This window comes from Dermacentor variabilis, chromosome 6, assembly GCF_050947875.1.
Source record: "Dermacentor variabilis isolate Ectoservices chromosome 6, ASM5094787v1, whole genome shotgun sequence".
Classification (NCBI taxonomy): Eukaryota; Metazoa; Arthropoda; class Arachnida; order Ixodida; family Ixodidae; genus Dermacentor; species Dermacentor variabilis.
Genome location: NC_134573.1, coordinates 171,959,621 through 171,984,997, shown reverse-complemented (window position 1 = coordinate 171,984,997; position 25,377 = coordinate 171,959,621). Strand labels below are relative to the sequence as shown.

At 43.1% G+C, this 25,377-nt stretch overlaps 1 protein-coding gene across 6 annotated transcripts in view; it reads left to right on the top strand.

The window, feature by feature from the left end:
- LOC142585777 (protein DOP1A) overlaps positions 1 to 25,377 on the top strand; it is a 67,170-nt gene extending 41,793 nt beyond the window's left edge. For 3 of the 6 annotated variants that reach the window (XM_075696775.1, XM_075696774.1, XM_075696776.1), the window contains exons 21-34: positions 2,009 to 2,146; positions 3,115 to 3,275; positions 4,840 to 4,906; positions 5,469 to 5,607; positions 6,215 to 6,348; positions 6,803 to 6,912; positions 9,591 to 9,802; positions 10,445 to 10,597; positions 11,824 to 11,960; positions 12,574 to 12,629; positions 13,963 to 13,977; positions 15,387 to 15,548; positions 17,784 to 17,919; positions 19,172 to 25,377. In XM_075696775.1, the coding sequence (XP_075552890.1) occupies positions 2,009 to 2,146; positions 3,115 to 3,275; positions 4,840 to 4,906; positions 5,469 to 5,607; positions 6,215 to 6,348; positions 6,803 to 6,912; positions 9,591 to 9,802; positions 10,445 to 10,597; positions 11,824 to 11,960; positions 12,574 to 12,629; positions 13,963 to 13,977; positions 15,387 to 15,548; positions 17,784 to 17,919; positions 19,172 to 19,495 (1,944 nt within the window). In that variant the 3' untranslated portion in view covers positions 19,496 to 25,377. Of the gene's footprint in view, positions 1 to 2,008; positions 2,147 to 3,114; positions 3,276 to 4,839; positions 4,907 to 5,468; positions 5,608 to 6,214; positions 6,349 to 6,802; positions 6,913 to 9,590; positions 9,803 to 10,085; positions 10,373 to 10,444; positions 10,598 to 11,823; positions 11,961 to 12,573; positions 12,630 to 13,962; positions 13,978 to 15,386; positions 15,549 to 17,783; positions 17,920 to 19,171 lie in introns of those variants that run through there. The other 3 variants (XM_075696777.1, XM_075696778.1, XM_075696779.1) reach the window with 3 other exon arrangements.

The window sequence follows — 25,377 nt, the reverse complement described above, 5'->3', positions numbered from 1 at the left end:
AAGATAGGTGGTTGGGTGTTTTTTCTAGGCATCAGTATGCCGTTGTATGTAGCAGGTTGACTTCTTTTTGTGGTTTTTCAGTTTTGCAGCAGGAATTATTTTCAAGTAGCTGGATAGGGGCTTTTCAAGCCTGCTAGACATGAAATAGCTGTTTTCATATTTGATGTTCCTGTAATGTATTTTTGCATGGAGTCCACATTCTGTAGACCTGACAGAGCTCACTAAATTAGAAATTCCTAATCCTTTCTTTAACTATATGCTTTTTATGATTCTGAAGTAAGAAATGGTGGTGAAAGGAAGTTTTTAATCAAAAGAATTGACCGGTGTCTAAAAGAGCTAAGCAAAATAGATAGCTACATAAATGAGTCTTTCTTGCATTTTCCTGCTGAGTAACGACTGATCTCATGAGTGTTTGTAGTTGTGGCTTGTTGAGTTCTGTTCGTGTGCTCTGCAGGAGGCATGGAAAGTTGATTTGGAAACAAGTTGTATAGCTAACATGGGTTCCTTTTGGAATTTGTCACATTAGTAGATGCAGTGTGCTACTGTTAGCTGCTGTTAGCTGTTGCATATCTGTAATGGCTATGTTTACAAATGTAGCACAAACAGTGCAGAGGTTAAATTGCTGGGAGCACCTGGGGTGCTATTCCAGACATGTCAAATTCTGCCATGTTCACCATTTTGTCAGCTCCGATTGACTCAGTCTCTTTCGATTAGCTTTGAATGCCAACATGGCAGAACTTAGCAGTGCTGTGAATCCAGAAATGCAAAGCCCAGATGTGCTGTTCTGGGCTGGACCCAGAACTGCACCTCTGAGTTCTGCACCTCTGGATTCGCAGGGCCAGTCAGCAAATCCTAAGCTGCCCATTGTTCCAGAAGCAGAAAATGTGTTTATTGCCTTCATGGACATATGGAACTCGTGAGAGGTGGTATAAACAAACATCAGTCAAGCTAGATATTTGTTGGACGTTTTCACAAATTTCCATTCTGTTGAACCTGTTGGAAGCTTGATAAGCTTTAGTTTAATGAAATAATAAGTGGGAGAGTACCGTTGCATTCAGTATGAATTGCCACATGTGACACGCTTGGGAAAAATGCAGCGACGATTTGCTGTTGGAGCAGTGCGCATTGGTCCCTGTGCTTCCTCTCGTCTGCTTTCTTTGGATACAGTGTTTCTATGTCACAAGCGATAATACATTTCCCATCACAGTATGTTAGTGGCTATGGCATTGCACTCCTGAGCTCAAGGACACAATCTCAGCAACAGTAGTCACATTTCGATGAGGGCGAAATAGAAAAATGCTCATGTGCTTAGATTTAGGTGCCCGCTATAGAACCCCAGGTTCTCAAAAATTACAAAAAATTCTCACCCCCATTATGGTGTGCTTTATAATCATGCTTTTGGCTAAATAATCCATTCGCCCACCAAGAAGCCTGACTTCTGGTGCTTATCATTGCATCCTTCGTCATGGCACACTGCTTCTCCTTGGCAGGATGATGTATTATCGCTTCGTGGTTTACGTGCAACGCAGGTAAAGAAAGCTAACAGAAAGCATGGGGGCTGATGTGCATGGCAGAAAAATCGAAAACCCATAAATATCTGGGAGGGCAGCTGCTCAGCCAGGGCAGCTGCTCAGCCATGTTAAAATTAAACAGGAAAGCACTTGTTGACACAAATGGGTCGTCATTCCTCTATTGTTTTGCAGAGCTAATCTCTTGAGTTCTTTCATACGGTGTGTGCAGTTGAGTTTTGTTAGTATGGCCTTGAGAAGGGCATTTAAAGTTAATGTTTACCAAACATTGGTTCCTTTTAGTATTTTTTTCAAGCAGTCACACTAAATAATATTAGATTAATAAGTCAGCTGTAACACTGTCTTATATACAGTGTGCTGCTTTCCTTATCTACTTGCTTTATGCCCAGTGATCAGCTTATCAGTTATGTAGTTCTGGCGAATCCAGGGATTACCAAAAGTTCCTATACAATGCCTAATGATCTGTGCTTGTGTGGCAGGTGATCCCCCAGTGGAGTCCTGACCAGCTCCTGCTTGTGGAACTCGTGTCAGCCATCAAGGTGCTCCCCATGGACAGTGTGGTCCAGGTCGTACGGCAAGTCATCCGTCAGCCACCTCCCACGAACCACGACCGTAGGGTATGTATTGTTTTGCATTGCGTTTACTAAACCCTTGCACAACATTTATGTACATAAAACCTTTCCTCCTCTCACGTGTCATCTGCTTGGACTGTTCATTTCTTCTCCTCCTTCTGATGTCCTGGCTTTTTAAAAAAGTACTGGTCATCCATTAATACTAACTGCCTAATTCACAATTTGGTTACGGAATAAAAATGTGCCACATTGTTCTGTGTCGGGGACATAGACATTTAGCGGCAGTGGTGGCAAGCATTTCAAGGAGTTGAGATGGATTAAATGGAAATGAAGGAAGCGAAATTGCACAGACCGATTTGAATGACGAACCGAAAGATATCAGCGCATTAGTGATGAATTGGCCGGTTTAGTTTTATAACAATTGAGTCGAGCTACATGCGATGAAGAAATGCTGCAAAGAGCTGCAGAATTGCAAGGTAGACCTCATATCAGACACGGCCCTATATGTAACCATCGAATGTAGCCATCTTTGCCATTGAGTGGAGGTCTTCTTATGGGTCCATTCAAGCTGGTTCTGGTTCCCCAGTGATGAGATCATCCTTGCGCACTAAGTATGTGGGGCTTTGTCCTACATGTGACGAGGTCTCAGGACTCTGGTTGAGAGGCGATCTCTCATCACAGAGTCTGAGGGGAAACAGCATCAGATGTGCTGTGACACCATCTTGTGCTGCTTTTCATTACGTAAGGCTCATTGCACTTGACCTTGGCATTTTGTTAATTTGGTACATTTGCATGCTGTATCACTGCACTCCTTTAGCAGGTTTTAAGGGTCATCACATTAAATGACAAGTCAGCTGTCACACTGTCTTAGATCTAAAGTGCTGCTGTTAGCTGCGCTGTTTTGCTACTGCTATACGTGGCATGTTCATAATTGCTCATGTTTACAGAGGTAGCATAAACAGCACGAAACTGAACTCGTTGAAGAAAACAACAGTCTGCCACAATTTTTTCAGAAACGGGTTCCCCTGGAGGTGAGCATGCTGCAGTTCTTCCTGGCCTACGTGCAGCACACTCCAGGCACCCAGCTGCAAGAGTCTTGGAGCTCCCTGCTGGGTCTCTGGAAAGACGGCCTGCAGCTCACAGCCATGCCCTTGGTTCAGTTCCACCTGCTTGGGTGAGAAAGGGGTCTATGCCTTTCTGATCTGGTGCGACTATGGTCCATATAACGGAACAGCCTTTCTTGGCAGCATATTGGCCTCGAGCTCCACCACTGGAAAAGCTGGCGCCACCGTCGGTGTGACGTGCTAGGAGGGATCACGTGGACATAGCGGCCGCGTCGGCTGCTTCGGGAGCGCCGAAGCGAGCTGAAAATGAGTTTGAATTCCCTCGTACGCTGCGGTCCTCATTTAGTGGCGAAATTTTCCCGCTTCGAGTGTCTCCTTTAGAACACTTGAAAGCACTACAATAGGTAGTGGCTGCCTTTGAAAGCGCGCAACATGGTAGGCTACTGCTCGGTGCCGCAGGGCCGGATGCATGTAACGGAGGCCGGTGTCAGCCTTATTCACACGTAGCCGCAGGACCAGAAGCTGCGTGAAGCTTGGCTCGCGAAACATAAAACCGGCAAACAGTCATCGGCTACAACTCGGGTATGCAGCAAGCACAGACGCGAGGAAGATTTCTGTTACGGCGCCCAGTCTGCGATGTTCAGAAAACGCGCAGTGGAGACGCTCGCCCAAGTCTGCTGCACGACTGTTATGACGATTTGGTCTATCAACTTGTCGATGCTATAGATACTGGCAAGTTCAGTGGAGTGGAAAGGCAGCGGTAAGAAGCACATTTAAAAAAAGCATGGCATATGGTCATGTTTGTGTTATGAATTAATGCACTGGATTACAAAAAAGGAGCAGCGGGAAATTGCACGCTGAGAACACCGATAAACATACAGTGCGACGAAACTCAAAAAATAATATTGAAAAGTCAAAGAATTTAGAAGAAAAAAGATTGAATCGTCGCGACGACACATCATAGTCCCTGTAGGCGTCGAAGTCTCCACGTTGAAGTTATTTTTGAACAGCTCTGATAGCTCGCACGCAACAATGGTTGCTTGTATACTGTCAAATGCTCATATTCTGCGGCCTAAAGCTCATGGCACGGTGCGAGAACGCGCGCGTGGAGAAAGCGAAACAGTGCGCGGACAAGCATGCAGACGCGCAGTCGGTCGCTGCGAATCTGCACGATCGCTGCATTGAGGCTTCTTTCTATTACGCTCCATTTAGTTATACAAACACTATAAGAACATATTTCACATAGTTTGTTCTCAGCGTTTACCTACCTTTCACGCAAGAAGCCGGTTCGGGAGGCTCCGTAACTCCTCGCCGCCAATTGTGCCTGTATTGCACTTGGAAGACCTGAAGTGCTCGTGCTGGTAGTCTCGGGTGGTATGATATATAAAAAAGGGGCTACTTCGATGTGACAAATAGTGCAGGCGATGGAGCCAGATACAGAAGATACAGGCAGGAGACGTACACTGTCTTGTGCTGTTTTCAGAGCATATGTCCTACTCGTATCTCTTGTCTCTGGTCCTGTCGTATGTGCACTGTCTGCTACGTTTAGTCGGTGAGAGTAACCGCCTTCTAATTCCTCGAAATGCTTAGTAATATACAGAATCTGCAAAGACCACGCCATTGAGGGCTAAAGAGATATGCTGATTGCACAAGTGTTCTTAATCCTGTTTTCAGGCTGCTCCACGAGTTTGTTCAAAGGGCACCCTTGCTTGAGGACAAAAAGGACCAGAAGGACTTGCAGGTGAGCTATGTACTGCTTTGGACTTCCTCTGCTGCCCAAAACTTATACAAAGTCAGGTGTCCTAATGCACAGTGTGCAAAATTGTGCGCTGCATGAAACCAGACAATCAAAACAGCTTGCACACGATGCCTTCAGCGGAAGTGCACCACGCCGCATAAAAGCGAGGTGAAAAAAAAGAAAATGAAGGCGGGCCCGTGACGTGTGTCACGTGATCCTCGACATCCGGTGTGGGAGAACGCAGGGAAGCAATTGCATTTGCAAAGGCTAGACTGGGCAAGTGGAGAGTGTGCCTCACTTGGCAGTGGAGCTTGCCTGCCGAAATCGCAGGTTCGCGGCACTCAAATATTGCCGATTTGAAATTTTTTTGTGCAGAGTGCTCCCTAGAGCACATGTAACAACTTCCAGCATATAAACAAAATTTGCTATGGGTCTGATAGTTAAAGTAAATTTGACTTTCATGAATTTCATGAAAATGATGCACTGCTTAGATCGCCTTTCTAAAGGTGAAATAGAGAATGTACTGTGTGGTCGTTCTCTCACAAATTGCTGCCATCATCTGCAGGACATAACTCAAAAAGTGATAGAGGCCTGCAGCACGGTGGCAAGCGCCAGCCTGGAGCAGACGACATGGCTACGCAGGAATCTTGCTGTTCGTCCAGGACCGCAGCCTGACATCCTGGGCAGTGATGCTGACCCTGAAGGTTTGTGCTGTGTATTGGATCTGTCATTGGCTGTGCTGGAAATACGAGTCCATGTGTGTGTGTTCTCATGTGCTGCTCTACAGGGAACTTGACAAATTTACATCTGCTCATAGGAGTACTAGTAGAGATTTGTGCACAACCTTTCTCTCTTCTGCTCTTTCTTCTTCTTTATATTGCTGGAGTATAAACAAAAGTATACGATGCAATAGACCTCAAATTCACTCAAAATTTTCTCAATGAACCATTTGGATTGGTTTGTGCAGCATGTGATTGCCTGTAGTTTAGTTCAGACTTGACGAAGCATCTGTAGTAGGTTGAACCTGTGAGCTGGCTGAAGGTTTCTCATGGTGATGAGACAGCATGAAGACAGTGCAATAGCCTTAGGACACAGAAGGCAACAGTACTTTATCCCCTATCCTTTAGCTGTTATCCCTTAGTGCTGTTCATTCACCTTGACAAAGTATGTAGAACGCTAGATTACAACACTAATCAGCGCTATTATACTTAAACTGTTTTGTAACCAGAGTTGTCATATGCACCAACGTATTCTTTCTTTCTCCTCAGTGGTGTGTCCTTTCTTTTAATATATTTTTATCCCTTTTTGCAGGAGACTTAGTTACTGCAACTGAAGGCACTCTCGTAACTACTGCGGACACAACCGAACAAGCAGCTGGGCAGCCAGTGTATAATCCGACGTCCTATGCCCAGTACAGCGTGCAAGCACTTTCTGTTCTAGCAGAGGTTAGTTGGCATTAATATCTTGCAGCCTCACATAAGAACTCTGCAAAAATTACTTGATCATATGAAAGTAGTTGTTCCTTTTTTTCTTTAATTGTGTTACGTCAGCAAAACATTGAAAGCAGATGTCATGGGGCAAATGCTACTGCATTTATACAGTGTCCCATGGATTCTGGTAGAAGGCTTGTCAAATTTTTAAATTAAATTTTTGTTCATTCCATTTTAAATGAAGGTGTCTGGGTAGTGAGGTCCTCGCAACTGTTCCTAATAGTTACCAGCAAATTGCATGCACATACTATTGCAAAATTTATGTATGGCTAATTAGCTGCACCCATTTTCATGCTACTCTAGCCTAATAATTACTTAGCAACAGTTAAGCTACGTGAACCAAGTATTCTCACTAAAATTTGCATGATTGGAACAAATTTTAAAACAGTACTTTGTCTCTGTCTCTCAGTTTTTAGCTCCGGTGCTTGATGTTGTCTACGTGAGTGAAGAGAAGGAAAAGGTTGTTCCACTCTTGAGTGGAATTATGTTCTACGTCACACCATACCTCCGAAACCACAGGTGAGGCTTCTGGTAGAAACCAGCTACAATAGATTTTGGAATTCAGTCTTGAGTCTGCATTTGTTGGACACAAGGTAACTTAAGGGAAAAAGAAATCTCCAGTCTGTCATGTTGCATCTTTTATTAAGATGCAGAAGGTGTGGTGCAGTCAAATCTCTTTACACACATTACTATAACAAGGTAAATCTTACAATCTTCATGCAAATATTAGCATCTAATGAATTTATTACATAACCATAGTGCCATATTCCGGCATTACTGTGTGCAGATGAATTGAGGTCATACACAAGTAAGAAAACATTTACCGTATTTACTAGATTGTAATGCACACCCGTTTTCTGCGACCAAAAAAAGAAAAAAAAAAACACCCTCGGTTGTAATGTGCACTTGTTTGCCGCAAGCTAAAGAAAAAGGAAATGTCCTTTACAGTGCAGCACACCTCATTCTTTCCTACAGGAATGCAACTTTCATTTGGGAAAACAAAGATTTTCTTCCAATACACTAAAGTTGTGATAAAAAAAGTTGCAAGTTTCGCATCGATTACGATAGCAAATTAGTAGACAGCTATGTGAAACGTAAGGATAGTAGTTTTATCGGCCGTATAAACATTTAAACATTCGTTAGTGACTAAATTAAGGTGTTACGCGCGCACAAGCAAACATGTCTCGTGCAATGACCGTGGGAACTCTTTTATCAAAACGTTGGAGTTGGGATGTGCAGTAGCAGGAGCAAGCGAATTCACCTTCGTGCAGCCTCTCGCTTCAACACGCACTAAGTGACGAGAACACAGCGCAAGTGCTCTTAGATGCGTAGACTGTCTACATTGCGAATCGCTTTTAAGATGGGGGCTGCGAGGCCGCGCCGTACATAGCAGCCGTCGAAGTAGAAAGCTTCTCCTGCCTGCGCCAGTCCCGCATGCAAGTTTCAGAACGCCCATGATGTGGCCAGATTCCTGCCCGTCTCTGCACGCGTGATCACTTTCCTTTTAATTGCGTCATCGTGATGAATTCTGCGTCTTTGCAGTCGGCACTTCCATGCTGATAGAGCAAACGCGAAGACCAGGAAGACAGACGGTGCACTAATCTAAGCACACATACTACAGCACATGGAGGAAGCTACGGCAGCTAGGCCCGAAGCGCGTTTGAGGCGGCCATATTGAAATGCCAGTGGCAATATGGTTACATAGATTTAGGGTCGTACTCGATTCTAACGCGCACACAATTTTTGGACCCGTTTTATCCGAAAAAAAGTGTGCGTTACATTCAGGTAAATACAGTATACACAAACTACAGAGTAAAATGAAAAACAAAAGGTTAGAAGCACTGGCAATCATATCTTGTTCAGGCACCAGTATTTTCTGCCGATTCAAAATTTAATTTCAGTACATGTCTTGCATTTTCACAATCATGAAAAGTGTAGAGCTGTAGAATGACTCCATGTGGGAACTCTCTATAGAAACGTTGGATATGAGAACAACTATTTTGTGTCTAGCGTACTTAAGAAGAAATCCTGACTCTTTAAAAATATGCCTGTTGTTTTAATACCGTAAAAAACAATGGAAGGGGTGAACTCTAACTCACTACGTGATGGCATGCTAACACCTTCAGCAAACATGCAGCCGTCTGTATATTTTACAAAAGCACTTTACTTATAAGTAATGTCCAAACTTGCAGCGCATGTAAAATCAAATATTTCAAGATGTATGCGATACATTTTAATTACATGTATGATCATTTTCATTAGTACCATATTTTTGGTGCACACCGCCATGAAGCCACACTTTAAGGCAAGGTTTTCTGCCATTCAAAGTTTTGCTATCTCCGAGGGAACCCCAACCTTCCCCGCCCCTACGTTCTTCCCTTCTCCCCTCCTTCATGATTGGCCATTCTGCTCCTCTTTTAGGTCGCCATTTTGCATTTTGTAGTTTGTGAATAGTGCACACTGATACGAATACGTCACCCGATCTCACAGTGCTCAGCCCTCAGTCCACGTGAAGCGCCTCTCGATACGGCAAAGCATCCAATCACTGTTGAAATTATTGGTTCAGTTGTGTTTGCTTCGTCACCGGTACCCATGCAAGGGCTGCTCCGTCCGTGCTGTCGTCCTCGGTCATGTGAATGCTAGCTGTGAAATGATAACAATTTACGTCAAATATCACCTGGCTGATTCATCCACGTTTGACGTCTTTTGTGTGAATCCAGCTTCAACAGCATCGCTGAAGAGGGGGAGGGACAGAGCCACTAACTGAACATATGACGTGGACGAGCTAGTCATGTGTCCGCAAATGGGAACTGTATTTGCAAAGATTTTATTGCATCTGTAGTATGTGGTTACAACTCAATTATTTTTTTCCTCCAGGGCTGTTGTAATTGGGGGTGCATGTCATATGCGGTGGCAGGTTATACCCAGAAAAATATGGCACATTTGCTTTTGATGCGCTATCTTGTTGTGCACTGATGTGCATGCTGCACCTGAAGAGGACATAGAAATGTTACATGCTCATAGCAAATGTCATACATCACAAAGGTATATATTTTCACGTCGGAAGCAACTTCATTAGGACAAGGTTTAACTGTATAGCAAAGCTTTCAGCAGGCAGAATTGGTGCCTGAAAGTGTTGTGTCCGTTTCCGCGGCATCAACTAACACATTCCTTTTTTTCTTTGGCGGCCGGCGCAGGGTGCACAATGCGCCCAGCTTTCGCGCCTGCTCACAGCTGGTGTCAAGCCTGTCGGGCTACCAGCACACCCGCAAGGCATGGCGCCGTGATGCATTGGAGCTGCTGCTTGAGCCGGCCTTCTTCCAGATGGACCTGCCCTGCCTCGCCCACTGGCGTGCCACGGTGGACCACCTCATGACAAATGACAAGACCACCTTCAGGGACTTCATGGGTGCGTGCATGTCTCTGAAGTGCAGGCCGTGTATTGTAGGGTTCTGTTCTGATTCTAAAACTAACAATTAAAAAAAATTAAACAAAACAACCACATGCGAAGTAAATTAAAAAGGCTCAATACTTTTAGAAGATTCAAAATCGCCACGCAGTTTGAGGTCACTTGCATTACAAGTGTAATTGTTGTAATGCATGGAAAAGCAGGAAAGAGAATGTAAGACAAAGGGCGAGATCATTGTAGGTGCATCATTATTGCTTCTTTTTCTTTTCATGTGTCTGTTTAGTATGTCAAGATGCCATGGCGTCCTGCAACATGTTGTTGGAGTATAACTAGGTATTACTTTTTGATGTATATCACTCGTATAAATGGGTTGTGCACTGTACTAGAGCTAAGGCATGCGCTTATTTGAATAAATGTTTCTTCTTAGAAATGGTGGAGACAAAAAAAAATGTCTGCTCTTGTTTTGATGGGGAGCAATAATGTTGCTAAGCATGGTGTTATGATGACGAAAAACAGCCCCTGTAATTTGAATTTCAGACGCATTCAGTGCTGATGTTTGGTAGAAACGCTTGAGCTTTGTCTGTATAGTGCTTCATGCTGGTTCACGGTGCTTAGCTTTCCTCCTTTGCATTTTCTTGGCAGCCCGTTTCGCAGTGGCGCAAAGTGGCTCATTGAACATCTTCAGCAGCAAGGAGCAGGAATACGAGTCTCGGGCGCAGCTGCTCAAGCGGCTGGCCTTTGTGGTCTTCTGCAGCGAGTCGGACCAATATCAGCGCTACATGCCTGACATCCAGGGTACAAATCATTGCTCACGAGTCTTGGATGTCAGTAGATTTTGGGGCACATTTAAGTACCCCAGGTGGTCGAAATTAAACTGGAGTTGGCTACTGCGGTGTGCCTCATAATCGCATTATGGTTTTGGCACATAAAACACCAGGATTTTGTTATAGTTTATTTTTAACGCATGGCTTCCAGCATGACAGAACTGGGAGTGGCAAAAAGCAAACTTGAGATAACACGAGAAGACTGTGATGAAGACGAAGGTCTGTGTGTGTCTTTGTTTTGTCTCTAGATTCATTCCTAATGATCCGATTTGAGTGCAGGTGTACTTCAGGATGTCAAAGTGAAAAGGGAACTGTCGCAATGTTAGTACACTACAGTATACACTGAAGTTTGCTTTAAATTCTCGGTTGATTCATTTCAATAGAAGCATGCTAGTAAGGGATTATTCTATATTTTATGAATCTTTTACACACAAGCTGCAAAAGCTAGCCTGACATCTCGGGATGTATTGCATAGAAGTGGTCCCTCTGCAAGCTAATCTTTACACCCAGACAACCTTCAGTCAGTCAGTGTCAGTCTTTACACAGATGGACCCCTTTCATAAAAGTGTTGTAAGTCAAAATTCGTTATGTTTACTATTTGCTCTCTACGAAATTATCTTGATTCATTTGACATTTAGTATTTAAGAGTTCAAAATTTGTAAAAAGGATAAATTTTATTTACTGGACATGTCTTGTAAAAGGGGTCAGCACTTTGTTAAAGAGCCTGAGAGGTCAAAATTAAGCTGAAGCATTTCATTAAGTCATCTTTCATATCCCCTATGTTGTCTTAGTATATGTCTGTCTGGATCTCTGTTTATTTGATGTTTATTTCTGTTTCTTGGTATTAGTTTTCTAACAATATGCCAATATTAGTTCGTAAATGAATGCCTCTACTATGATCATGTGTTATGAGCTATGTAGGTACCACATAATATAAATAAATAAGTAAATAAATAAATAAATAAAAGAACCAAGTAAATAACCAATAGAGCTCTGCAGCTACCCATTGCTTATTTCTCCTGGTTCTAATTATTTAGTGTTCACCATGTTAAATTTGAAATAGTACTGCAATTTTTCTTGTGCCCCCGGGGGACTTCGGTTTTATTTAACTGATGTTCATTTAGCTGAAGTTAGCAGTTCGAAGTGCCTATTGATCAACATGATACCCTGTTGCTGACTCTGATGTGATGTTTTCAGAACGGCTCTCGGAAAGCCTCAAGCTCAGCCATGTGCCAAGCATACATGCGCAAGTGTTCCTTTGCTTCCGAGTGCTGTTGCTGCGAATGTCACCACAGCACATCACCTCTCTCTGGCCGGGCATCATTACTGAACTGGTGGGTGCCATCCCAGAGCATCCACCTAAGTTTGAGTTGGGGCTAGCTGTATTTCCTTAAACAGGGTATCTCTCTTATTCTGGTTCTTCCTTTCTTTAAAGTTTAAAAGCCCATCTTGGAAAGATTTAATGGTGAATCATGGCACGGGTTGGCAAAAATGTGTTATGTTTGTAGCACTGTTCCTAATATTGCAATAGGTGTGCTCTTATCCTTTTTACAGGGAATAGCATTAGAACTGCAAGATATGAAAGTGTGCTCGTACACACATCAGTACTTTTCTGCATGAATATTTGCGTCACATGATCTTTGCACTACCATTCTAAGGAATACTTCAAATAATTGTCCAAGCTTTAACATCAGCAAGTTTCACACTTACAGGCTGGAATTTGTCAATGATGTCAGTTGCATAAAAATGCATACCGCAGCAAGCTGTCCTGCAGCTTGCGTGTGAGGAGCAGGTTTTTATTGAAAGCGGCATCGATTCTCCCAGAGTTCACTAATTTTTAAATCTACGCATTAGACAGTGAGCATGAAGGAGCAGCCTGCCACTTGTTTGAATTGGTTTTGTTTAGCCTTCATGTATTTTTTCTTCTTTCACATTGCATTCTCTCAGGTGCAAGCTTTCCTCCAAATAGAGCAAGAGCTGTCGACGGACACAGAGGAATTCAGGTGGGCGGGCCTCGCTTTCACGCAGCTTCCGATTTATACCAAGTTCTAGTTCAAGCTGCAGTGCCCTAAATGGAATGGGCTCTTCCTGTTTGTTAACACTGCACTAATGTTAAAGCAAACACACAATCTGTCTTGAAATGGCGATTCCTGCAAGTGTGCAAGTCAAAACTTAGCTCGCTGCTATTCGCTGTACAGGTCTCATGTTAGAAATTTCCACTCGTGGAACTGTCTTATTTTGGTGCCGGTACAAGCACAGTTACTTTCCTTAAACTTATATCTGCTGTTTCATGTTGGTGCATTGTTTACACTACATTATTTGCATGGACTAGTACATGCTGTAAATACAAATACACTTCATGCCCAGGCTGTGAAAACATTGTGAGCTTTTTCTTAGGTGCCACGGTCCAAAACTTTGGATGCTGGATCTAGATGATCGAGCTAAGGATTCTACATTAGATAAAGCTAACAGGCAGTCTCACACAGTTGCTGAGGCGCGAAGTTCGCTGGTTTGGTGGTGTAAGTGCAAGTGTAGCATTTTGTGTGCATTTTGCAACAGGATTTTGCTAACCATACTAACCAGACCTGGCTTGTTGTGCTGTGGTACTGTTGCTTTCATGCTGTAACAATTTTTTCTGAATGCAACGCTCAATGTGTAGCGATAAAAATTGAGGCAAAGAAGCTGAGTGCACTCAATAAAATCGATAAGATTGTTATTGGAAAACAGGACTTGTTTGAAAATGCTGTTGCACATGGTGGGGACAGCTGCATATGACAGCTCTATTTGTAAGTGCTTATTGAGTGCTGTAGCTTTTCTAACTTGGACATAACTCGTGTGCCCCATGCTTGTGCTTTGTATGCGAAAATAATTTATTTCTCACGAGATGCCTTGTACATTTGACCTCTGCACAAACTCTGTGTGCTGTCAAGTGTCTAGTACTGAATGCTAAACAACAAATTGATTCAAAATTCCAAATTTCTCATTTGAGAAACTGATGCTTGTTGTATGGAGCTTTGGTTACATTTCTTTTGCTAAACTTAAATATGCATTACTTTTCTTGGCTTTGTGCTGTTTGTTGTCTTTGTTTGAAAGCTGACTGCAATTTTAATATAGTTATGCATTCTTAATGAGCATCTAACCTGCAACTTGAAAAGAGCTTTTTCATGCATTGCTGGTTGCACTGTACAAGATGCTTGCCTAACGCTTGCTGTGCTATCTTTCATTTTTTTTTTTGCAAACCATGCTTAATACCCTGACTCCAGCGTTCACACGTGTCTTGTTCTTTGCCCTGTATGCCTTTAAAACAATTTTTCTGCTGGCGGACCCAACACGAAGCAGACGGAATCCAAGGTACTGCAATCTGTGCATTCCTTGCTTTTTCTTTGTAGTGCGTGTGCCCGCATGTATGCTGAAGAAGTGCAATTTATACTTAGATTGCCATAATATTAACAATTGCGAGCAAGTCATTGGAAAATAGTGACTTCATGGCTTTTTCTATTGAATATACACAGTTTGGATTTGCCTTGACATCAGTTATGACAGTTTGGAATGACCTTGACATTAGTTATATATAGTCCTTTGTGTGTCATTGTAATAAAAATGCATTTTGGGGAATAAAACTATTCTGCTCAATGCAACAACTACATAATAAAAAGTGGGGCGTACTTAGTTTATTAAAAACATGCCGGCTGGTAATAACAGCCCAAAGCTTAAGAGGTAGGTTTAGCTTGGGTCTAGCTCTGATTTTTCTATTTAAATACATGTAGAAGGCAGAAATGCTTTTATGAATGAAATTTGTTGCATTTGAAAGGGGAAGATAAATTTTAAAGAGATCAGATTTCTGAAAATTGGCAATAAAAAAAATTAAAGCATGACGCTTACAAATTTGTTTGCAAATCCACAGGAAAAATGGGCATTGCTGTTCAGCAAACTACCTCCGTTAGAGCATCTCAAGCTGACAAACTTGATATATGAATTTACAGGTACAGCTTACATACAAAATAAAGCAATTTTGTTTGTTTTTGCAGTATTGCTTTTCGTTGCTCGGAGTGTACAACTTTGTAGTTGAGTTTTATGAAATTTTGCAATTTTCAAGATTGTTCTTTTTTTAATTGAGCCAAATGAAATTTTACTTCCGACAGTCTTAACTTTCTTTCAAATCCAACTAACCTCATCAAAATGAGTGCAGTTGTTGCATTTGGGTAGGAGCTTCTGAGCTAAAGCTTCCTCTTAAGTCTTGTTTTGTGTCAGTACTCCTTTTAGATTGCGCCAAACGTAGGTACATAGCTTTTCTCCTTCATGTATGGCTTGCAACCTTTTCTGGGGAAGATGGCAGCCTTGGTTTTAAACAATTTTCACATTCAACAATTTAAAGCGGGGATTTTAGACAAGATTTCTCAACATGTAATAATACTATAGTTAAGAGGTTAAGTAGACTTTCTAGCATTTCAGGTGGCGACAAAATGTACCATAGTATGTACTGTTAGTCTTACTTTTCTGCAAGTACCTGATAGCAGCCTACCTAACAGTATAGATGGACTTGAATGAAACAACCAGGTACTGGTCGTTCCGTCCAGAGCATATCTGTCGCAAGCTCTTGGGGTATTCTGAGCCATGCACAAACTTAATGTGCAGCATTTCACGGATACAAGCTCAACTTGCATCCAACATTTTGTAACCTTGTGCATTGTCTCTACTTGCTCTCCTTCCATTCTAGAACTTGAGTGTAGTGATGAACGATGTCTTGTGCTGGCATGCAGCTCGCATTTGCGCAGGCTACAAGGCCTAGACAGCAGTTGGGCCGTGAGCAATGGCCTCAATGCTCACAACCACCCAGCGTGGCTGCAGCTATATCTGTCAGCCTGCAAGCTGCTCGACCTGGCCGTTGCCCTTCCTGCTGACATGCTGCCCCAGTTTCAGATGTGAGCACATAGTAGTGGTCACACTCGAAGAAAAAAAAAAAATGCACCCTTTGAAGCTTACCTTGTCCTCAAGACAGTAATTGTCAACTATCTTGCATGCCTTTTGAGCGAGATTTACCAAGAAAATACTGTTTGCGTTGAATGGGAAGGGATGAGGAGTGAGGAGAAAGTTGATATCAACAAGGGACTGAGGCAGGGTGCCCTTTATCCCCGCTGCTGTTTATGATGTACATGGTGAAGATGGACAGGGCACTAGACTGAAGTAATATCGGGTTTACATACAATTATGCGGACGACATTGGTGTTGCTAGCTAACAAGCAAAGTGATTTGTAACGTCTGGCTAATATCTGTGGACAGGAAGGCAACAATTTAGTTTTTAAATTTAGTGTTAGAAAATCAGGTGTTCTAGTATTCAATGAAAACAGTGAACAGACAGTGGAGATACAGGGCCAGGAAATACCTCGGGTAAGTGAATATAAATACCTTGGTAGATGGATAAACGATGGCACTAGATTTATGGAAACAGGGAAAAACAATAACAGTGAAGGGGAAGAGAAATGCAGCCATAATGAAGCACAGAGCGCTATGGGGATACAGTAGGTACGAGGTCCTCTGAGGTATGTGGAAAGTTGTAATGGTTCCAGGACTTACTTTTGGAAATGTGGTTGTGTGCTTGAAATCGGGGACATCAGGACTTGTTGGAAACCAAAAGTCAGTGGAACGCCTCGCATTGGGCGCTCAGGGGAAGACTACAAATGAAGCTGTGCAAGGTGATATGGGCTGGAATAGTTTTGAAGTGAGGGACGCGACACTCACAGTAAAATTCATTATGAAGAACGATTGAGGAATATGGAAGAAAGTAAATGGGCTGGGAGAGTGTTGAGGTATCTGTACAGGAAAGCGAGAGCAGGGGAAAAGTAAACATGTCCGCAATAGAGATGAGTAAGAGCAGATTGCAAGATTGTTGGAAGAAAAGTAGGGCAACGACAGAAAACAGAGACGTACAAAGGCAAAGTTCGCAAATAGGTGGTCAGAAAATTTGGTTGTGGGAGTTGTAGAGTTGTGAATTCTGGCACTTATAATTCAATATTGTATGCAAATCAGCGTACTACACTTATCATTCCTATGCTGGCTAAACTGCCACACTTGCAGCTCACGTAGACACACACAGCACCAGAGTTCCTTCTAGTATTATTGTGGAAACTTTGTGGCTTCACAGGCTTTCATGTCCCAGCCTGGCATCCTGATTGAATCATACACACGGAAGTACAATTAACAGTGTCATTCACTGATAGTCATTAAATGAACTAGTAAAGGCTTCTTTTTAAATGAACATTTAACTTTTAACCACCAAGCCAGAGTTGTACTTGTCCTGCAAGTTTGTACTATTATCACTAAGGACGAGTTCTGCTTGTCCACGACATAATTTCCATTGCTTTAATTTCCTTGCCCTAAACAAGTCATGTGCTTCTGCTCATCCCATCGCATATTATGTTGCAATTTACATTTGCTTTGCCATTCTTTGTTGAGGGAATTTTACTGAAGACTTGTGCACTGTCAGGAAAACTGTCTTTCTCAAAGCAAGGTTTGTTATTCAATTCTTTGAGTGCTAGAAATAAGCGTACATATTTTTTGAATGAGCATGCTACACACAATACCTCAAAAAAGTAAGTGAAAATTAGGGTGGGAAATGTTTCGTAATTTTTTATGCAAGATTTTGGTAGTTAAAGGGTTAAGGATCTTCACGGTACTACTAAAGAATGACTCTCGCATAGCAATGTCATTAACCATTTATGGTAACTATTACCCTTAAACACCTTTTCTTTTTGTGATGGTTTATGCCTTGCTCAGTTAGCACTGAGTGTTAATTCTCTAGTAAAATTTTAACACCATCTGTTTGTAGGACTCTTCGCTTTGGAAATGAAGTATGCGTTATTGTGAAAATGGAGTATGAACGTGGTAGTTTTATTTTATATATCAGCGGCAGTCGCAGAGTAACAATGTTTGGGTAGCATTCTTGCAATGCATACCAGCTTAGTAATGCAGAAAATTGGGCTAGATTGAAACTTGGTTTCATTGGATATTTCTAGCACTTACCGAAATTCCTGCTGTAATGTTCTCTCCTTGTGTCGTAAAAGCACTGAAATTCAATAAAATAAAGTATGCCAGCTTTCGTGCCTTTCTTAAAATCGAATTTTCCTTAACCACATCTCCCATTTTGCATGCTGTGGCAGGTATCGGTGGGCATTTATTGGTGACAATGCTCCACTGTCATCTGATGGCACCCAGTCTCAGCAGGAGTCACTGCCTCAGGGCCAGCACGAGTTTGTGCCACACATTGTCCGGCTCGCTGCACTCATGAACAAGAATGTAAGTTTGGTGCTTGCATAGAACTCTGTACATGCAAATTTAGCTCTCTTGTAGAAACTGTACAGCCTTTGTGGCATAATTTCGCTGCACATTTTTTGTTGTCACTATTGTGTGCATTTCCTGAACGCTGCATGCTGCCCTCAGCATCGCATAGTGTTCCTGACAGAGAATTACTGAGCACAGAGCATTAAGAAGGACTGCATACAATTGATGATCATAGTTTTGTAGTGATAGTACATTTATTAGAGGCCTTGTGCATGTCTGTTCCAGCTGCTGAACTTTGTTAGCATTTAACGCTGAGAGCACAAAGGGGGACACACAGTATTCAGATTGGGTAGGGTTTCCTCTGTATTAAGTGGTAAATATTTGTGATGGCTTTGGCGCTATCTATAAAAAATGCTTCATCCCTGAAGACATGATTGAGTCATGGACAGTATAGGCCGGTTCTTAATTTCATGCAGCCATGTATTGAAGTGACAGAATAGAACTCGTGTGTGGCTTGATAGAACTGAAAGACAGTTTAACCATTATGGACGAGCGTTCACACCAGAGGAAACATTTTTTTCTTGGCGAGCTTCGGGATTGAGTACGGAGATTGTGGCTAAATTTCTTCAACCAACAGTGAACAACAGGCAATTTGTTGGATCAAAGCAGGAACACAGGATGAGGACGAAGTTTGGCACAAGGCTCAATTCTATTGTGATCACAATCGAAGGAGGCAGACCAGTGCAAGATCTGACTGCAGTGGTATCACACACATAATGTAACACTATGAAATGCAATATAAAGTACGTCTATGGTTTACGTATAACGAGAGCTGTCTGCACAAGTTTTAAACGAAAGCCTAGGTGGCTTGGGACGAAACCTACTTCCAGTTTTATGGGTGGTGTTACTCTCCTATTGCTGGAAAAGTTTTCATGAAGTATGTATGTTTTGGTTTTTTTTTTTTGGTTAGGCTTATTCTCTGTGTATTTTATGTATTTATAGGCCCCGTCATTAAAGGGTTAATTTAATAGGATATAGTTCTTAAAGAAGTTCCTAACGAAGCATCAATGTGGCAGCAAGTTTCTGGCATTGAATGCTTTGCTGTTTACATGGAGAACTCCACAATGGCAGAAAACTGATCATTCCTTTTTTTCTGTATCTGGAAGGTTAAACCTCAATTCAAATAATTTGATGCAGCTATAGTGTGCATTAATTGCAATAGAGCTTCTTACGACACGCTAATATTTCACATCACTGTTGTTTGCAGAATCCAAATAATGAGAACCTTCACCACAAAAGCGGGCGACCGCTGCTCAGCCTGACCTCGATCAAGTCATTCTACGACCTCCAGGGCTTCTTCAACAGCCTTGTCAACGGGTCTAACAATACTGTTGACGTTCAGTGTGCCTTTGAGAACAGTGCATCCAATGCTCGCTCCAGCGAGCTGTCCAAGTCTCGGTCAGCCCCCGAGCTTGTGACCATGGCACAGGGAGCTGCAGTGCCGGCAGCAGAAGACGCTGTCTTTCAGACAACACTGCAGTGCGTGGAGCACATTCTCGAACTTGATTTCCTGGAGCCACGCCTATCGTGAGACCTCCAGCAGGACATTAATTGTGCGGCATAATTATTTCATCCTGATGTAGACCACCATCTTTTCCCTACTTTCTTTTTACCACTCCGGCTAGCTTTCTAGGGTCCACGAGTTGCAGAGCTTTCTTGGAGTTTCACCTCAGCTAGTCAGATAGTAATTACTTTCATGTTCCATTTGCGTAAATTTTATACTGTATATATTAAATATATCGCTGCTATTGAATGCGACAATGCCTTGCAGTGGGATGCATGAGTTGTGCGAGAGGTGACGGGAATATTTTTATCGTTGTTAAGGGACACTAAATGCAAATACTAAGTCAAGCTAAAGTGATAAATGAGTGCTCAAGAATTTAAGACGTCAATATTATTGCAAACAGAGCCTTAATAATCGAGGAAGCGAGGTAAATGCAGGACATGATTAGAGACTCCCCGGGACATTCAAGCACTTGCCTGATGACGAAAGCACTCCTCAGTTAAATTCTGTCACTAGTATTCAACTGCTCGTTGCAAAAAACATCCTAGTGTTTCAGTACTTCCTGATCACGTAGTGCAGTACTTCCTGATCGGGTAGTGCTGTGCTGGTTTTGCTGGCTCTCGAAACTCGCACAAACTGCAAGTAGCAGAGAGGTTAACTTCCATGCAATGTCGAGGGATGCCCGAACGGTCTACGCCACTTGACCAAAAAGCAGCTGCAGCAGCTAATTCGCCGCTCTGTCTTGGCTCAGTGCCGATGTCTGTCGGGCGCCGTTTTACTCATCGACAGCGGCAAAAGGCGGCGATGGCGTATGCAACGTCGTATGCGACGTTGCACACGCTGATATTTGAATTTTCAAAAAGGTATTTGGACTCTTCAGATACAATTTTCTCGTAAACCAAGTCTTTTCTTGGCAAGAAACAAGCGCTGTGAGGTTTCTGGAAAGGTACTTAAACAGTCCACGTCAATTTAGTATTTGCTTTTAGTGTCCCTTTAATATGATGTACCTGTAAGTTTAATGTGTGACACTTTCTATACTGCCCAATTGTGATAATTGCATAGAGTATGTACTTTGCATCAGATAAACTATGCAGCACTTTATAAGACCTTGGTGATGACTGGCTTTCTATGAATGCCTGCTTTCTTAATCAAGCTCAAACATCAGCCATTTGCTAAACCTTTTCCTAGTGAATTATTGATATTGTACATGTGTAAAATGTTGTAACATGGCCAAGTGATGCAGTGTAGACTGTCCCATGCCTGCTGTAGTTGATGCTGCCAGGTTTTGTTGTTTGGCCATAGTTCTAGCATTGTGATGTCCCTAACATTTTAGCTTGTTACATATGTGCATGTTAACTGCTGTGTGGCAAGATAATTCTCTTCTGCAATATGGCAGAGCTCTTGTGTCAATATGGTTGAAGTAAATATATACATAAAATAAACAGCAAATGAGCTACATTTGTTAGCGTTGTGGAAACATTGCTGGAAAATGTCTATTTTGTAAAATATATTTGCAGAGCTTCATTGTTTCATTTTGTACAAGACACTTCATGTGTCTGTTGATGTTGCGCGAGAAACTAGAGCATTAAAGGGCCCCTCACCAGGCCCCATAGCAAATTTTGGTTACAAGCTGGAAGTTGTTACGTGTCCTCAAGGGAGCGTTCTGTTGCAAAAATTTTTCAAGGTGGCTCATTAATAGCAGAGATAGAAATACTTCAGTGCCGTGAACCCATGATTTCAGCAGGTGGGCTCCGCTGCATAGAGAGACCCCCTCTCTCGCCTTGTCTAGCTACCGTGAGCGAAATTCCTTCCCTGCATTCTCCAGTGCCGGACCTCGAGGATGTGCAGCACATACGTCACAGCCCCGCTTTCACTTTTTTTTTCTCCTGGCTTTTCTTCCTTTTAAGTGATGAGCATTTCCGCTGGCAGCGTTGCCCGCGAGTTATTGTGCAACGCATGATTTTGTGCGCCGTGCACAAGGACACATGACTAGTGGTGTGAATACTGAGGCAGAAAAAGTGGATTGCAGAGCATGATCATGCGCTGGAACACTGTAGAAAATGGCATAGTTTCGGTACCTGCGCATGTGACCGCACGACCGTGGGAACAAGCAGACGAAGCGGAAGTACATCTCTCTTGCTTCGGTGCAAAGTAAAGCAAAAAAACATGCAGACATTCTGTTTGTGTGTTTTATTATTTCTCTAAACTTCATTTCATCAATTCAACCAACAGTTCGCACAAATAACAGATGATACTCGTCACAAGCGACGTCGCGCTGCGGACTCAGGTACGTAGGCACAGGGACGCAAGTACGTAGTCTTCCGGCTTGGAGTGTGGTGGCCACGAGGGGAAGGAAACACAGCGTTCGGTTTGAAATTCCAGACCTTTCTACAGCATGCAGCGATGTAATACTTTGCAGACACGATCATTATCACGCATTGTATGCTCTGCGCTTGTCAGCTCAAGATGACCCGACCTGGTGAGCGGCCCTTTAAAGTGGGTGCTTTAGCATGGGGAGATTTGCCTATTCCAATATGTTAAATACAAGAGTGCTACCCCTGGCAACCGCTGAATTGAGATTTGTTAGAAGTTGGACTTCGCTTAACGCTAGAAGCAATACTATTGTAGCGGTGCGACTATCGCCTCTAAAGCCGGCGAAGAAGAGGGCTCGCGTGCAGGTGGTACGAGAATAGAACACACTAGCGCATGCGACCTGAGCAACTGCGGTGTTAGCCGCTCCAGAGATGTCGTGGCACCATGGCTTGCACGTTTAAATAAACCATGGCAATGGTGACTACCTCCTCACACTGTCTCCCACAAATTGGTGACCCAGACGACCGAGCCCAGCCATGTGCAGCGTCGGCACACAGACGCTACTATGGTGAGTGATGTCGCCTCGGTGGTCCGGCAGACGTCCCGTGGTTGTAGGGTGTTGGGAAATCTACACTGACATGCTGGACATATGATTCACCAAGCTGGACAGCCACTTCCTTCTCAACAAGGTTCCAGGCTTTGGCTGCATTCCAAGCTCCAGTTGCCCAGCCCCAATTTCTATGCGGACTTGCGGGCAACCGTGCTTGATCACCTCACCTTGAGCACAACAGCTCTTGCCATTTGAACCGTCGCGTCATTCCGTGACTTCTCACTCACATCACCTGCGTACGCTCGTGATGATCGTTGGTATGTTCTCGCAAGCTGTCTGCTTTCCATTCGGGGCACCTCACTCATAACCAATATGAAGCTCTCTCACCGGCTCCACTAGGCACAAATTTCACCCTCGCAGGCACGGCAATGCCACAAGCACAACTTTCCCAATGCATTCAGCGACCACCGCAACCCTAATGCTTTCGGCATTTGAGATCTTGCTACAAGCAGCAGCAGGCGAGCCTTCCATTTTGTGCTCACGCCTTCTGGAGATGCATGGCCCCCTGAAATTTCGCAGGAGCAGCTCTGCCATCTCTGGTTTCTTTCGCTCGAGAATAATTTCTACATCAACATGAGTGACCAACACTTGCGATATCTCCGTGCAAGTCCCAAGCGGCCAGACGGTCTACTTTGGGAGCTCAGACTTTTACAGGCCCGGGTGCATACGAGAACCTGCCGCGGGTCACTATTTTGCACTTGGTGTACCACTGTGGCTGCGCCTTGCTCACAACCTACGTTGCTGGTGCTGCCTGGTACATCTCTCTCTGATTGCATGAACCCAACACTACCAACGACGACACCATCTGCACACTTTACCTGGACTTTATCATTGGACTTTATTTCAATCGCGCTTCGCACTAGGAGGGGGGCCCTGTAGCGGTGCGACTATCCCCTTTAAAGCCAGCGAAGAGGGCTTGCATGCAGGTGCTCCAGAGATCATGGCACCGCTACCTGGTCACACAGCCTCCCACAAATTGGTGACCCAGGCCACCGAACCCAGTCTTGTCACACTATGTTGATTTAGAACGTCAATTTTTTAGCAGGCATTATGAAAAATTTGTAGACTTCTTAAAACTTGACACATGAAGTAATTGTTTCAATTTTCCCAAAGTTGCATATCTAAATGAATGCATTAGCCCAGGCCACCCAGAAACTTGACAATACAAAGAGGCTTTTGAATGTGTGGTTAGGTAGGTTGGTGGGTAGGGAGAGCGAGTTCTACTACTACTACTACTACTATTCTACTACTACTAATATAAATAGAGCTGGTGACCCTTCTTTGGAACCATGCACTCTTATGTGTGGCTATGGCCTTACTGGGTAGTCAAGTTTATTCACCGAATGTCTATGTGAAGTGAGGAGCCATGTACAACTTATGCTCATAGCCAAATGCTTTCTGCAAGTTATGCAGCAATGGCCATTATGAGCTGGGGGTGTCTTAATGTTGCCTCTGTCATAACCTAATGTGGCCAAAGACAGCGACAGCCATTGCGGGCACTTCCGTTGTTTTGCTGATCCTATTCATTTATCATTCATCATGCCAAGTGGCCAATCCCGCTGATAATCGCACAGAGGCTGTGTGTGAACCAATGAGAAGGGGCCAAAACAATGAAAAATGAAGACATTACAAAATAAAGCTGTGCCTTAAAATTATTCATGGATTTATAAGGCTAGAGGTCCCAGATTTAAAGAGAGCCAGGGAATGCTCTATGTATAAATGAACTAAAAACAAAATTTATAAGGCAGAAGAGACAGGAATTACCATTGCTGATTAAATAGTGATGAATTCTTCCTTTGCAAAATTAATTCAAGAAATGTGAAAATTTGTGAAATGACCAGAATGATGCAGTCTTGGTCGTCATGCAGTTCGTGTCAGTGGTTGCATATCAGCTTATCTTCACGTCCTCCCTACATACATACCCTACATACCTCCCGAGATTACTCTGTTACAGGAATACTGAAATGAAATTTCTTTTAGAGCGCAGCTCTTACGCACCCGTTTCTGCGGTGAGCATCGGCATCTCCCCTCGACGCCCTCGTAACCGAGCGAAGGAGCGCAGCAAAAGGAAGAAAGAGCGAACACAGAGGGCAGATGAAAGACTGCGAGAGTGAAGAGAGCAGGAAGATATGGCAAAAGCGTGAGAAGAAAAGCATAGTGCCACACACGACGTGCTTTGTGGCAACAATGGCTCCACGATTGTGCCAGAGTAGCACTCATCATTTGTAAGGAAACAAAGTGCTACATGAGCGGAGGTCTGTCTGCGGTGGCTGCTGTGAATCAAGCCCACGTGTCACGATTAGCGAGGCAGTCACGCTACGCTTTGCTTCGTTTGCAACATGCCGCACGAGATCGATTTTCCGCCCCAGCCAATACATCGCAAAATGAAAACTCATATACAGCTGCACTCATTTTTCATTAGAGAGTATCGTAATTGTCTATGAAATTGTTTCCTTCTAGGTTGCTGTTGTGAAATTACGTGAAACGCCCTGTATATATGACCAGAGCCTGTCGAATTGCCGCTTATCCTAGATACGTTGGTGAACACTATCTTCAGTAATGTCGACAGTTGAGTGAATTGGTGACCAATAATTTTGGCAGTTGTCCTGTGCAGTCTTTCTGCATTTTTTTGTTGTATTTTTCTTTTGTCCTTCATGCGTTAACAAGGAAACGCTGTCAAACATGGAGAGCCATAACAACACAGCCTTGAATTTTTTCTATTGGCTTGTGTCACTTCTGACATCTGGTAACATTATTTTTAGGCTGTTTCAACATAAGAAAAAAGGTAGAGAGTTCATATCTTTAAGAAATGGGGGTCACTTTATTGGGCATTTAATTGCCTTTCCTGGTTTCCGCGGTGAGCTATGTTATTCACAGTGTTTTTATTTCGCCAAAGTAGAAATTGTGTTCTGTGGGACGAGCGATAAATGTTTGATCTATGTGGATTCATTGCAGCCTTTGTATAAAATTACTGGATTCAAGCGTT